The following is a 16,352-nucleotide window of genomic DNA, read 5'->3' on the forward strand; positions in this document are numbered from 1 at the left end:
ATTATTATATTTATTATATTTTATTATTCTTATCTATTTTATTATTCTTATTCTGTATTTATTTGTATTCATGCAAATAAATCCATGTGGAAATAAATATAATAATATTTTTTTGCACAAGGATTTATTTATACATTTATGTATTTATTTAAACATTATTTATTTATTTTGTATTACATTTCTGTCTAAATGTCCGTATTAAAATGATCACAACCTTTATGAATATTAGGTAAATTCTTGTGAGGTGCATCCTAGAATCCCTTTTAAAAACAGCACTGAAGGAGTTCCCATCAATGCTGGCCACTTTTCCCTCACTCTCTGGTCCAACATATTCATTTAAAAAAAAAAAGTATAGGCTACATATGGCATATACATAAACTGAAGAGTGTTTACTTAATATTTATTAACCAATTATAAAACAGACAGTATAAAACAAATGCATATACTGGCTGAATCAAAGCAATTGGAAGGTGCTTCTTGCTCCAGGCTCCCAGTAAAAGTAAAGTTATTTTTGGAGTTCAAAATCAACCGAAAGTATTTTTGTTTCAGAAAGGAGGAGAGGGTTTCAAAGCTAACCCCGCCCCCAGTCCCTCTGTTTGGATTTGGAATCTGTGGACTAAATTACACTGAACATCTGTCATTCCAAATAGAGCATGCTGATTTGACTCGAATGTCTTGCTAAGGCTAATCCAATTGCTTTGTCTTGGTTCTTATGTGACCCATAAGAAGTAATTAAGTGATCACTGGAACATATGCAAACAATGGTGTGGTTCAATGATGCACATGGGACATTATAAGATGTTAAAGTGCCACTTATAGGCCACAATATTAACTACATAACAAAAAAAAATATTACTCTCAGCAAGTGTGCAAAGTCCACATATAAGTCTTATAAAACTATATTTAAGCCAAAAATTAAACCATTTTGACATACAAATTACATTATTGGATTAAATAAATTAGCCTACATTAATATGCAAAGATTGAATTATGAGATAATTATTATTATTTTTTATATTATTTTTTTTTATATATTTTTCACAGTTGCATGAACTGTCTATGCTTTCTGTCTAAATAAAAAATATTAATAATAATACATTTTGTTTATAGGTGCCTTTCACTCAAGGTCACCTTACAAATCTTCCTAAAAACATCAGCATAACATTAGACAAAGCATAATATACACAGAAGAACAAGATATTGCTCAACGAGCAATCATAAATAAGCCTGTTTAAATAATTAAGAGTTATAACTCATTTTTTTATTCAATACCACAAGAACAATTAAGGGGGGAAAATACATACATTTCAGTGCTTTAATTTTCAGAATTCCAAAAAGATTTATGTATAATTTAAAAAGTCATTTGTTTTTTGGAAATTTGGTTTGCAAAGGAGACGACTTCTTTTTATGATGTTTTTCTAATAAAATAAATAATTTGCGCAATGTTTTGTTCTTTACATTCTAAAATGTCATTCGTAAATTAAAAAAAGGACATCACCATTATACACATATCATACAGGATACTGTGGCTGCGTGCGCGCTCCCGTACAGATCTTGAGCTCACTCATGACGCCAGCACGCTCTCCACGCAAGCCCCGCCCCTTTCATCCTGGACGTGTTTGTATTTACAGCTCAAGTTCCTGTAGTTTTCATCAATAAACCGAGTCCGAACCCACCTGAGGGTATCACCATGGCCTTTCAGGGGTCTGGGGAACTGGAAGATCAGCTCGAGGAGCCAGAAGACACGCTGAGAGTTTCTCCGGCCGAGGAAATGCCCGTCGATGGGCCTCCAGCACTAGAGGAGCCGGAGCCGTTACTGCTGCCGTGGGATCGCTTCTCCTCCTGGCTTCACTGCATCTGTGTGGTCGGCTTCGATCTGGAGCTCGGGCAAGCTGTGGAGGTACAGAAAACTGTCATACTAGTGCTGTCTGTTCTGCTGTCAGCTGTGAGTTCGCCTGCTAGCCGGCTAACTGTGTGGAAGTCAATGGAAAAACCTGCTAGCATCTGTGGCTATTGCTAACAAAAAAATAGTTGAGTCATCAAAAAGTACAAATATATGGATGCTGCTGAACCAGTGTAAGCAGTTCATCGGAAATATTTGGGTCAATACGTCTGAAAGGTTTCAGTAGCTTTGACACATTTGTGCATTAAACATATTCTCGTTTAATTGTGCCATTTCCTGATGTAATAATCTGATGTCTGTGCACATTATGTGTGTAGTTTGTTTGTCTGACAGCTAAGGGTTTATCAGGACTGCTATCTGTCCTGAATACTCAGTGTGTTGATCTAATCATCAGTTGTCTGAACTTAGGCACTTAGATACTTAGAATAAAAGACAACAACAACTACTGAACTCCAAACTGAATAAGATCATTATTGTCCATTCCTAAAGCTTGGTTTCACAACCACAACAACAAAAACATCTTATACAACCAAGTAAAGCCAACTGTAAAAGGTGATTTTAGCGTTCAGTCTCCCTCAATGTTTCGACTCGAAAGGCATCAATGGCCATGACTAACAATTACTACTATGTGCCATTTATGCATATTTTAGTGAAATGCAGTTTTAAAAATACATTCTCACATTTTCCTTGTTATTCTTTCTACTGCAGGTGATCTACCCACACCACTCCAAACTCACCGAAAAAGAGGTACAAAAGCTTTCTGTTTTATATTATCAAGCTGGATAAAACCATTAATTCCATTAATAAGTCAATATTGAGTGTTCTTTTGTTTCTCTCATTTTAGAAAACAAGTATATGCTATCTCTCATTCCCAGACTCCAATTCAGGTAAAATTGCATTTCTTCACTATGCCTTTTCTTCACGTGTCTGCTGTGAATAATGAACATTTGATGCACAGATGTTGTCACCTGGTTTCACAGAATGCTTAATCCTAGTCCTAGACTACAATGCATGTTTGAGTGGTTTTAACTGAAAGCAACTTGCACTGTCATATCTAAAAATATGTCAGTGTCATTTTTTGTCTCAAGATGCACACCAGTCTTTTTTTCTAAGGCACATTTATAAAAGCTACTTAAATGTCCTAATTAAACTAGGGCCTAATCCTGGCTTAATCTAAGCCCTGTCTGTGAAACCTGGGGCCTATACCATGAAGCCGGTTTAGGTGGCTAGCCAGCTATGTTTCAGTTTAGTTTGCGCTAAGTACCCAGGGTTTTAGGTACCATGAAAGTGGTTTGGCTTTTAGCAGTGTTCATCACCATAGTAACTCACACTCCACGGCTAACCTGGTCCGGGGCAGGTTATGTTCCAGGTAAGAGATCTTAAACTGAACTTGGACCAATCAGCTGTGAGCAAAGTGACGCATGTCTGATAGGATAAAGTCACTGCACCTGTTTCTACTCCAAATTAAGGTTACTACATGGCAAATGATTTTTGAATACAAAATTGTCTGGCTTTTACTAATACTTATTTAGAATAAAAATGTTGTATGATCTGGATATTATTTATGTAATTATTATAACCTTAATCGATCACACATGTACAATTTTAGTTAAACAATTTTTAGTATGCACAGTTTAAATTAATAAATATATAAATGTAATATAAATATGCTTTAGAATCAATAGATAAACTATACATTTACTACATGTGATCTTAAATGTTCAATTCACTCCTATTGATAATACCTTTATCAATTGTATAAACTAACTTCACAACTTTTACTTGCACTGATATAGCAGACTTTTTAGTTATCCTCTTTCATAGACAGCTATTTTCTTCTTGCTGTGTAAATTTGTTTAAATTCTTACTATTTTTCAATCTTGTAATATTCTTGCAAAAGAGAGATGTGAATCTCACTGCTTCTCTCGCGAGAAATTAATCTCAGTTTCACTCTTTCTCAGCATGTGATTGGCTGTTCGCTACTGATATCACTCCTAAACTCAGGATCAAAGCCTGAGTTGACAGAGAAAGTTGATGATGAGTGTCATGGTACCAACATAGCCTGGTTGGATTGGTTTGGTTTTGTCAACTCAAAACTAATCCTGTAACCCTGAGTTTGTTCAACTACCATCATGGTACAGGCCCCAGGCCTTAATGTTTTGACTCTGAAACGTTTAGTAGATCACAGAGTCAAAGCTGAAAGCTAATGGAAAGGAAGTTTATTCAGCTATCATGTTTTTTTCAGTATCTTTGTATTTTATAATGCAGTTCAGATGATTCTTCTCTCAGTGATTATTATTATTAATGTATTTTTAAAACTGGCATAAATGTCAATCACTTTCCATACTGTATTTGAGTCTGTCTTGTGCTCAAAGTGTCTGTGTTGTGATTAAGCAGTGCAGTTGTAGAATGTGTGTAGTGTGTTTTCCTACGTTAAGGTTTGATCTAGAGGATTGTAATTCATCTGAGTGAGTACTATGACCCGTGTGTCTTACACTAATGTGTGTGGGATGAGACCTCGACATCCTCTCTCTCCAGCAAGCACATTCATATTCAGAAATGAACTCACAGCGTGGGTTGTGAAATGCTATCTGACTGTTCTGTATTAGAGATATTAATGAACCGTCACTTGGTAGGTCAATATGTGCATTTGTAACAGATACTCTGTAACAGTATATTTTCTCCTCCGTTCACTATTGTTACTGAGTAAGGTCAATGTTAAGGAATCACCCTGTTGATTTTGAGCTGAGATTCTTCTGATGCTCCTCAGATCTTATACTAACAGCTTGCGGTTATGTTGTTCTTTTAAAAGTCCCGCTTATGTTTTTATTTTATTCTAAAAATAATTTTATCATTGTGCTTGTGGAACATCTTTAAAAACATCTTGCTATTTTTAAAAATTAAAATTTAAAATGTTCATCCTCATATCATTCCAAATATTCTTCTGTGGAAATCAAAAGAAGAAATGTTGAACGCTTTTTCCCATGCATAATCAGTTTTGAGACATGCAACATTATAATTGATGTCAAACATGGCATGATGCATCTTCACGCTGTATATTTGAATATATATATATGCGATTTGAGTAATGAATAAATGAAGACAGAATGTTATTTCTAGATTAATTTATCCTTTAAAACTCATTGGCCACAGCACATTTTTTATTTTATTATTTTTTTCAATAAAAAAATGTTTTTATGTTGACAACTGTGCTTATCTCTAGCAAAAGTCCTCCGCGGCATTGGTCAATATTGTAAATAGAGCGGCCGGTCGGTGTTGTTTTCCACAGTAATCTCAGCTGTGATAAAAAATGACATCTCTGATCTTCTTCACACAGATTCAGCTCGTGTTAATTTAGTTTGAAATAAACTTGGGTTATTAATAGCGATGAGGCACAAACGGGGAGGAACAGGATTTGAAGATTACAGGACAGTCCTGTTAATGACTTTGTAAACACGCAGACGGTCTTACTCTGGGTGTGTGTGTGTTTGTGGAGTTCACTCTCTAGTGAGTCTCCCAGTGTGACATTGATCCTGTTGTCGTCTTTCTGAAACCGGAGAACCCGATGTATGAGCAGATACCCTATCCCATCATTCTACTCACTTCAGCTCGCGTACTATACACTATCTTACAGGATGTAGCATGTCTTGTTGAAAGCACAAATGTGTATCATATTTTACAAGCTAGTTAAAAAGCAATTTTATCATATCGATAGTTCCAGCTCTGAAAATCTGAGCGGATGAGTAACATTTAAAGATTGTGGTGGCACATTGATTGTAGTATATTTGCAGCAAGGCTCTGAAAGGCTTTCTGATTATTTTTATCGTTTAATATACATGTATTTAAATATATTAATATTGGTTTTTTATCATATTAATGATAAATGTTTTTTAACATTTATCATATTACTTGCACATACAATGATTTTACCATTGTAGAAGTCAACATGAAATCAAAATTGATCTCATCAAGTACACTGGCATTCAAAAATCTGTCAGTAAAAATATTTTTTTGAAGAAATTAATACTTTTATTCAGTAATGCATTCAATTGATCAAAAGTGACAGTAAAGACATTTCAAATTTTAAAGCTCCAGTCCGTAACTTTTTTAAGTTAAAAATTATCCAAAATAATTATATTAAAAAAAAACTTATTCTGCCAGTGGTCAAAACTATCTGCTTGCCATAGCTAGATTCAAACCGGTTAGCTTGTAATAATGATTTTAATTCCAGTGGTACTGGTGGGTTTCCGCGGGAAATTCGAGCATGTCTTTGCGTCAGTACGTCACATCCGTACACATAAAGAAGGAGTTTCGGCTCCTTCGGCTATACTACGCGTGACGAGATGTTTAGATGTATAGGCTTTTCTCGCAGCACTTTACATAATTAAACTTATGGCATCCAGAAAGATCCAAACAACAATCATCAGTGTCAACTGGAGATTCAGCAGTTATAAAACCCAAAAGACTTCGTACTTCGGATTTAAGGTGGCTAGAGAAAGAGAAAGAAACCGTCTCATGCGAACACAAGGATTTAAACATCGGCAGGGCTTTTGAAAAGTGCGTGAACTCCGTGTTTTGAAGGGGTTCAAAACGGAAGAAGAGACGGCTTTTTTCTGCTGAACAAGTAAGACATTTCAATAGTTCAATCGTGTAACAGTACGTTTTCTTAATTCACAGTTATGGAGTTTCCTTTGTTGTGCCTTTCTCGTTTTGCTATTATGGAGAATATGAATTCTGAACTACACAGGTAACCATAAAACACATTAAATTTAACATTAGTCACGCTATGCTGATGTGATGTTGTTAACATGAATTTGAGAACAAAGTAGGCTATAATTTGCACGGTTGCTGTAAATCGCGTTGATTAAATCTAACGAAGCTTATCATGTCGAATGCTTTTTCCCCCTTAGTTGGTCAGAACAAAAATGGATGTTACTTACTTGTTCAGAAGACATTTTCTTATGAAAATTCTTATGTTGGTCAAACTTTCAAAAAGTGAATCTGTGATTCTGTATGACAGTAGGCTATCCACACAGCGCGGTGACTGACAGCAGCACTCGCCTCAAAGCACTGTGTTCATCCGCGCTGTTTCATGCCGATTTACAACCCACGTAAAGATGATAATTCCGCGAATCACTGCAGTTACAGATTTCGAACAGACAGATGGCGACAAAGAGGAAAAGCTACGGACTGCAGCTTTAAAAAAGATTCTATTTTAAATAAATGCTGATTTTTTTACTTTCTATTCATCCTGAAAAAAATGTTTCACAGTTAAAATAAAATAAAAAAGGAGCTGTTTTCATCCTTGATAATCTTAAGCAGCAAATCATCATATTAGAGTGATTTCTGAAGGATCATGTGACACTGAAGACTGGAGTAATGATGTTGAAAATTCAGGAATAAATTCCATTTTACAATATATTACAATAGAAAACCTTTAATATGAACTGTAATATTTGACATTACTGTTTTTATTGTATTTTTTAAATAAATGGAGCCAAAAATCTTACCGACCCCAAACTATCGAATGACATCCTTTAACCGTGGAAAAATCATTGGAATGCAGTGATTTTATTTTGTCTTATTGCTTTAATACATGTGAATGAGACATTCTACACTGTTGTAAACGTATGATAAATGTGACCTAATCAAACCTGATTTGACTTGCGAGTCTCGCATCCAGTTCTCATAGCCTGTGATTCACTGATTCCATTGTGAAAATGCCTCTCATCTCAGACATCAGTTCCTTTCCCGGCCAAGAGTCAGATGCCAGTGTTTGTGGGTCAGGCTGTGCATATGGAAATTTCTGGTGTGCGTTAGCATGTTTTCTCGCATGCTGTGAGTGAGGCACGAGAAAAGCATGTGGGTTGCTGTGGCAACAGAGTTCCTGTCACCCTATCAGATGTGAAGAAGTGCATCTGTTGTGAGACATTAGGTGTTTGTTCACTCTCTCCGCAGCAATGCAGCCAACTGCGTTTATTTCACTCGTGTTCGCTAAATCTGTCAATGTCTTATAATGATCATGGATGAGACTCCATGTATGAAGTGCACGTTTTGTTTCTACACTGGTGTAGAAACAATTTTCACTGAAATTTCTAGTAAATGTGACAAATAATTCCAAAGGAACGGCAAGCAACACTGAATTAAATGTGACATTTTGAAAAAGAAAGACTGAAAAAGTATTTTCTTGTAAAACATACTCCAGAAATCTTTATTTTGTTCACTACTTTTTACAGTGTAAGTACATTATACTGGAACTCGTAGAATATTAATACTTAAATTGTGGTCCAATTATAAAAAATGAATGAATAAAATGTCACACAACCATGACTATTTTGTGCCCGTGTATATCTGTAAAAATTATATTTGTCAACCTATTTATTTCTTTGCCTTTAGTTTTTTCCATGTTCTGGCCACTTTAATTATCATAATAGATGTAGCCCTAGTTATGGGTTGAAGCATAATTATTTATGAAATGATTGTCCTGATCATCTTGTACCTCTTGGTCATTATTTAAATGAGGTTTCTCGATCTGGCATGTAACAAGCGTGTAGTTGGACGTTGTTGTGTGCTGAACTGCATTCAGTAGGATTAACTCTAAATATTGTGTAAACGCTGCTTTTTATAGACTCCCGTGGTGTTGAGGAAAGGGTTAAAGGCGAGGATGAGGTAATCCATCAGTCACGGCCTGCAGATAGATCCAGTAATCCGGTTTCACACTCGCTCAAACCACCTTCCTTGTTCCTTGTGGCCCACACACATCACTGTACGCAGAGAAGCCAAAAATAGAGACGAACACACACAAACATGCCTGTCCTAATCTAAACCGGAGCGATCGGGCCCGGGACATCAGAACAGCCTGAAGTGATGATACTGTTGGTTCTTCTAGAATAATGTCCAGATGGTTTCTTAACTTATGGATGTTGGGTCTTGTGTTTGATTATTTGTGAATATCTGGAAGACCTGAAAATGTCATTCCCTTGTTACACATCATAGAGACTACAGAGTGAGCTACAGATTAAGTAAAGATTGTATTTTATTATGTCATTTATGTTACAATTAATAACATATTTTTTGTCACACACACATTATTTATACATTTATTACTTGTATGTGTATATACTTTATGTATAAATGTTTTTATTACATGTATGTGTGTGTAATGTATATATATATATATATATATATATATATATAATATACACATGCATGTAATACATTTTTTTATAAATAATGTATATATATATGTGTGTGGGGGTAATTTTTTTAAATCTGAAGTTTAGTTTTATTCATAGTGATTTACCGTCAAATTTGCTTAAAGACCCAATGAAATCAATATGTACTCTTTCTGTTGTTGTTTTGTGTTTTTTAAGCATGTGTTTTGAGGCCATATTTTCTAGTTCATCTTAAAAGTTGACTGTATAAAGGTTTAGTGCATGCACATTTACAATTTAAAGTCTCTTTTTTAATTATGGAAACATTGATGGAAATGGAAAAGTAAAATTCAAAAACTCCCAACAATTTAAAGTGTCTTCATAGCTTTTGTCTATTGTACAACATGGCAAGTGAGGCTTTGCTGTACTGTGATGCAAACTGAAGCCTATTAGCGATATAATAATTTTGCATCCTTGGCCTTTATTTCTGAGAGATGATGCCGAACACAATGTTTTGGCAGACTAAATAATATTGTGGTTGAAGTTAATAAGTCAGATTTGGTTTGAAAAAAACAAGCATGGTTTCTATAAAACGTCCTTGATTCAGTCTGTGCACATTTGCGCTGTGTAGTTCTGCAGATAAACGTGAGTGTTTGTGTGTCTGGTCACAGGTTGTCTGGGGGACACACAGTTCTGCTTCCGGTTCCGGCAAGCCACTGGCAGAAAGTCTTCACTCGGATGTTTCCTCGACCACTTCGAGCGAGATGCGCCGGTCTGTCTCAAGGTCAGTGCTGACTGTTGGGGACGTCGACATTAACTCCTTGTTCATTCAGATTGCCCTAAATCAGTGGTTCTCAAACCTGTCCTGGAGACCCTTCGCCACTGCACGTTTGGCAAGTCTCCATCACCTAACACACCTGATTCAACTTATCAGCTCATTAGTACAGACTGCAAGACTTGGGCTGCGTCCCAATTTGCCTACTTATACTACGCCCTAAAAGTATGTACTCTTTTTGTGAAGAAAAAGTACATACTTTTGAGTGTGTAGCAAAGGAGAAGGCAAGCTTTGGGACATACTACTTCGTCATCTTTACCGGACAGATCTGTCGCGTGCATCCTCTCACCGTAAACTGCCCTGTCAATCATCTCATCACAGTTCAAATCCTCCATTCAATCTAATATAATTTCTTACCATTTCGGAGAGAAATGTTGTCGCACGTTCATCTGCCAGTCGTGGGTCTTTCATGCCGAGACTCTCCTCATGTGTTTGCAATTTGAATGTAATGATGCATTTAAAAGTTAATGGCTATAAACGTATCTTTACAAAAGTTCACAATGCTACTGCAGATGCAATATAATAATGTAGACAACATTGAATAAATACATTTTCGTCAGGTTAGATACTGATAATTAATCACTTAAACCCCTTTATCTAAACCTCTCTACATAACCGTCGGACTCGCATGTCCTCCATGTCTGTAGTTTTTTTAAACACTTTTCACTCGTGTTTGTAGTTCTGACCGAATCCTCGTCCAACGTGCGGTAGGTTGTGGGCAATATCAGCCGTTAGAGTGTGCATCGATCTGCACTTCGGATTCTGACCGGATATAGTAGACCATCCGGGTCTCTTTGGGACACTCATTTCAACATACTACGATTTGGGACGTACTAATTCTATATTCGAATACTATAGGCTTTATGCCGAGCATCACGTGACCAAGCCGGAAAACAGATCACATCGCTTCCGATTCAGGTCTTTTGTATGTGCTTCATGAAATTTTTTGCGATTTTACTCAAGATAACTTAAAAGGAGCAAGCAAAAATGAGCATAACCAATGTCCCTCGCATGTGGAGATTGATATTTAAAAGTTTTTTCATTTTTCTTCTTCACACTAACGTTTAGATATTTAAACAGCATAAAACACCAATAACAAAGTGAACTTAGTAGGTTAGCTGATTACCTTAAAAATCCATAGATATCGTAGTTAGTTCTTACGGCCGTTAACACTTTCTCTGACAAGCGGATGCAATGAGACCCGTTTTGCGGTTTGGTCACGTGACGCTCGGCATAAAGCCTGTTTAGGACGGATAGTATGCGAATTGGGACGCAGCATTGAATTGGGTGTGTCTGATGAGGGAGACATGCAAAATGTGCAGTGGCGAGAGGTCCCCAGGACAGGTTTGAGAACCACTGCCCAAAATTAATCATAATGTCACTAAAATACTTCTGCAAGTAATTTGTTACATGTCATCAGGGTTTGAAATTAACACCCGTCAAATGCGGGTAAAAATCAACTGGCGGTTAACACTGTCAAATCACTAGCCAATTTGGCAGGTTACTTATACTCACTTTGCTGGGGAAGTTTATGTAATCCAAATCTGCGCAAATTTAGTCCAAATACTAAATATTAATAATTAAATACAGCGTAGCCTATTGCGCAGAATCTGTGCTTACTTGAACACACACGTCACTACGCAGAAAATAACGGCGCACTTGTTCATTTTCATTGAATTAATAGCGGAGATTAAACAGATTTTGATTAACAGAAAAGACATTGGTATTTTCCAACATCCCACATTTTTTTATGTTCTTTGTACTGTATTGATCTGTTTAACATTTTTGGTGAAAATGATGAGGATGAAAAGGGAAGGGAGGAGATGGCTGGATGACAGGATTTTGTTTGAATAAGAAATGAATGTATGAAATCTATATTTGCTGTGGCCTAGTTAATCTGGTTTATTTCTTCTTCTTTTTTTGGGGGCTAGTAGAAGTTCTGAATGGCCAGTAACTTGAATTTGAAAAATGTAGTAGCCAAATTGAGTGAAAAGTTAATTTCAAACCCTGCATGTCATTACTAATAAGAGGAAATGTGCATGTTTTTCTTCTTTCCCACAGAGAGATCAGGGTTATTACTACGGGTATGTGTACTTCAGACAAGTGCGAGACAAGTCGCTCAAGAGGGGCTACTTTCAGAAGGTACGACCAAGATGATTTGGCCCTCACCATGAACCTGATGCCTCATGACAGACATTGGGCCCTATCTTGCACCCGGCGCAAATGACTTTGTACACTGACGCATGTATCATTCCTATTTTGCACCCGCGCAAAGCGGGCTTTTCCCTCCACAGACGCACACCGGTAAACTAGGGAATGAACTTGTGCTCCCTGGGCGGGTCGGTGCAAAAAGGAGGCGTGTTTCGGCGCAAACATTCCCTAGTGCTGTTTTGCAGTTCCAGAAAACAATTGGCGCGTCGCGCGTTGTTCATAATGCTATTTTAAGCGCGCATGCTTGGCCATAATGTAGCGGTGCACAACGCGCATACACTTTGATTCTCTCATCAACACAGATGCAGCAGTTTTTATTTTTGCAAATCATACATTATAACAAGGAAAAATATTAACACATGAGGGAAATCATTGTGGTGTCCATGAAGATGTAAAAAAAAAATGTAGGCCTAAATCTAGCTTACACATTTACCCACATTTTTCAGGCTAATCGTAGTAATGTTGGATCAGACCTGTTTGCCAATAGTGGCAAGACACACATGTATATAAGGACATCTGCCAAATTAGTTTGTCCGTCAAGAACCAGGAAAAAAAAATCTCCCATCCCCATACAACGTCACTTCTCTGTCTTTCACTGCCCTGACAAGAACGTCGGTCTCCTCGGCTGTGAACCGCTCCTGGCGCGCGCCTGGTAAATCCGCCATAATAATAACAATCTGCCATGCAACATGCGCGCCTTCTCTTAAAGGGTGTGTTGGATGACGCTCTGATTGGTTTATTTCACGTTACGCCCAAACCACAGCTATGAATAATGAAGCTATTTCAGACCAACCCCTTTTAAACTTGCGTCGGGCGCAAGAGTCATTTATCCCGCCGGTAAAACAGCAACAGCGCCCAAGACCCGCCCACAAAGTTACTTGCGTTTCAGATCGTTAAAATAGGGCCCATTGAGTTGATCAGGGAAGGGATGGATTTAAAGTGACATTTGGTAGTTGTTGTACATTTACATTTATGCATTTGGCAGACGCTTTTATCCAAAGCGACTTACATTGCATTTCAAGGTACACATATACGTTCTTATCAGTTCTTGCTTTCCCTGGGAATCGAACCCATGACCTTGGCGTGGCAAGCGCCAACGCTCTGCTATTTGAGCAATAAACAACTCCAAAGAAGCTTTTTTTGTATTATCCACCCAAGAGCTAATTCCTGGTCATTTGGTGCACATTATATCTTAATTTATACACATTATGTTCCTGTCATCTACTCAAATGGACCCTTTTCACATTTCCAGGGTTCTCAGAAGCACAAGTCGTGTGCAACAGTGTTTTTGTCCATACATTTCTCCCATAAAGCATTATATGTGCGTGTATCGTTAAAAATCAATTTCCCTAGGAAGAAAATTAGTTTTTACTTATGTATCCCGAGTGCTGCGCTCTATAACCATGACCGAGAGACTACAGCAATATTTTTTCGTTTCCATTTCTAGAAAAAATCTATGATAGTGTTCCCACAACTTTCATAAAGAAAAAATAGACTTTTAGACGTTAGTCTGTGAGAAGCCTCAAATGGTTTTTCGCTCTATTTTCTCCCAAGTTTGCTTCCCATGTTTTAGTATCTTTACCTTCGCTGCCAGCTACGCTTAAGCACAGCACTGAACAAGTCCCAACACCACACGAGCATCCTGCGTCTGATTTTCTGAAGTGTGATTCTGATCTATCACCAGCGGCGCGAACGTTGTTCACACCCTTAAAATAGAGGCGGAGATTAGCTGGTAGTTCTGGAATTTTTCAAGAGCCTTTAATTCTCGTTATTTTTGAAGACACAGGTGCTTTCTGGGACCTTTTCTGCCCTGCGGCTTCTTATGCAATTCTTGAGGTGATTCACTGAGCTTTTATAAAACGTTGTGGTTTTTGACATGAGCCGACACAACCCAGTTTGTTTTCTTTGCTAACGGAACGATGTTAGCTACTCTACAGTTGTTGTTTTTCCACTTCCAACTGATTTCTGATGCATCTGCATTTGGTCCTTAAATCTATAAAGCCTACTGTATTATATTTGATACACAAAATTATAAAGCCTCTGAATGATCAACATGATCAAAATGTTGCTGAAAATCTGTTGCACACAATCTACTACATGCCTTCTGTCATCTAATTTGATAGTTAATACTTTTTAAGCAAGTAAATGTCCTTTTAGTGTGGTTAAATATTTACTGTTTTTTATTAAGTAATGTAAACATAAGAATAACTTTTATATTATTAGTAATGTTTCAAGATGAACACTATCCATACATCATTTTTAAATCAAATATGATCCATCAGGCTTTTGATTTCATTTCTCAATCATTATTGTATTGCATTGGTTTATGTTTTAACTACAGAGCTTTGATCATAAAACTAAGCATTTAAATATATTTTGGTTGATATATAGTGACGACTGATATTTATATGCATTTAATGTAAGCGTCTGCATTAGTGTCAAAAAGATCTAATTGATTTACATTACAAGCTATTAGAATTTCATCTTACTTTTTGACCATATAAATATCAGCATTTGCACCAAATTGCATATTTTTGCACCATTTGGGTCTCTTATTAGAATTGATTTTTTTTCTTCTCAATAATCTCGCCATATCATACTATATGAGCCATAGAAGTCTGAAGGATCAATTATGATGTACATACAATGAAATTAAGCTCCAGAAATGACTTTAAATCACACATTAATGTGTCTTAAAAGTAGTTTATGCAGCATATTACAGTCCTTCCAGAAAAACGCAGAGTTTTTTTGTGATTGTTGCGGGCAAAAATCCTTGATTATGCGGCCCGTTTTCTTAAAAAATGCGATGGAATATGCGGGATATTTATGCAACTTTATGCGATGAAATTGCGGGAACTTGCAAAAACTGCGGTTTGATTCCCCCAACACTGTTCTCACTAGGCTACTACCTTAATGTAAAGAGTAATTTCTTATTACTTCCTATGATAAGCAAGCATAACTACATCACAGAAAGTGCTGGAATATTTAAGTTCTCATCTTGTTATTTTTCAGACCTTAATAAACATATCAAACTTATAAAACATTGATGAGTCAAACAAGTTCTGTAGCTTTACAAAAGGAATATGCTACAACTTCTGTGAAAATTAATAAATAAAAAAAATAAAAATAAAGTGTGCTCCTGTTTTACAGCTTTTCGATGATGTTCACGCCGCGTAATTACCATGGCAACAGGGGGGAATGGCTGCTCTTGTGTGAAGCAAACTTTTTTGCAACAAAAATGCGAGGATTATGAAATCATGCAAGCCCCGCATATTTTGCACGGAAATCTGCAATTTATGTGGCGAAAGTGCGGCGTATTTGAACAAATGCGGCCCCCGCATAAATATGCGGACTTTGGCTGATTATGCACTAAATCATGCGATCGCATAATCACGGTTTTCTGGAGGGACTGATATTAGAATGTATGCCAGTCTGAGAATGAACTATTAGCTGAACTATTCCTTTAAGATCTCGTCTGTTGTGTTCTGGCCTGTATCCTGAGAGGATTTGTGAACTTCTTGACCTTTCTCTCATCATGTATGCATGTGTGTCTCTCCTCCAGTCTCTGGTCCTCATCAGCAAGCTGCCGTACGTGACCTTTTTCCACTCTTTGCTGAAGCTCATCGCCCCGGAATACTTCGAGAAACAGGAGCCGTGTTTAGAGGCCGGTGAGTCCTGAAAACATGGACAAACAAACCAATTCTGATAACAAATCAAACTCTGCATCATTAGTGCTCTTTGCAAAATCAAGCATCATTATTAGTACAACATTTCAAAATCATCATGTATACGAAACTTGCTTAACTCATCCTGCACTTTGATTGGATGTTTGTGTGGTGGATAGAAAACAAACAAGCAAAAAAAAAAGTAGACTTGCATTGAAAAGGAGCTGGTGCTTTTCACTTGTAATGGTTGTAATCAACCATAACCACAATGCAACACTTCCCTGCCATATCTTGCCACCAGAAACACCTCAAAAACAGTAACTGCATAGCAAAATATTTCACAAAAATGTATTGTTGATATTTGTTAATTATTAGGGGTTCAAGCACAAAGTGCTGAAACCCTATTGTAATTGTAAGGATTTGTAAAACTGATCGTGCAGACCAAACCGTAAGAGCTAGAGACTTGAAACCTGGCCAGATGGTAGGCCTCAATTTAGGGAGAACCTATCAGAGTATGACCCCGATTGGCCCATAGGTGGCGCTACAGCAACCAAAAGTACAAAAACGCTCATAACCACTGTGAT

General features: G+C 37.0%; 1 protein-coding gene across 1 annotated transcript in view; it reads left to right on the forward strand.

Moving 5' to 3' along the window:
- Nucleotides 1-1,569: 1,569 nt before the first annotated feature.
- Nucleotides 1,570-16,352, forward strand: part of dennd6aa (DENN/MADD domain containing 6Aa) — a 30,726-nt gene continuing 15,943 nt past the window's right edge. Inside the window, exons 1-6 of the mRNA XM_056236307.1 lie at nucleotides 1,570-1,900; nucleotides 2,612-2,650; nucleotides 2,748-2,790; nucleotides 9,729-9,841; nucleotides 11,954-12,034; nucleotides 15,666-15,771. Coding sequence (XP_056092282.1) covers nucleotides 1,691-1,900; nucleotides 2,612-2,650; nucleotides 2,748-2,790; nucleotides 9,729-9,841; nucleotides 11,954-12,034; nucleotides 15,666-15,771 — 592 coding nt within the window. The 5' untranslated portion in view covers nucleotides 1,570-1,690. The remainder of the gene's footprint in view (nucleotides 1,901-2,611; nucleotides 2,651-2,747; nucleotides 2,791-9,728; nucleotides 9,842-11,953; nucleotides 12,035-15,665; nucleotides 15,772-16,352) is intronic.

The sequence above is a fragment of the Rhinichthys klamathensis genome, unplaced genomic scaffold (genome assembly GCF_029890125.1).
Source record: "Rhinichthys klamathensis goyatoka isolate OS25496 unplaced genomic scaffold, OSU_Roscu_1.1 h1tg000444l_1, whole genome shotgun sequence".
In the NCBI taxonomy this organism is placed as follows: Eukaryota; Metazoa; Chordata; class Actinopteri; order Cypriniformes; family Leuciscidae; genus Rhinichthys; species Rhinichthys klamathensis.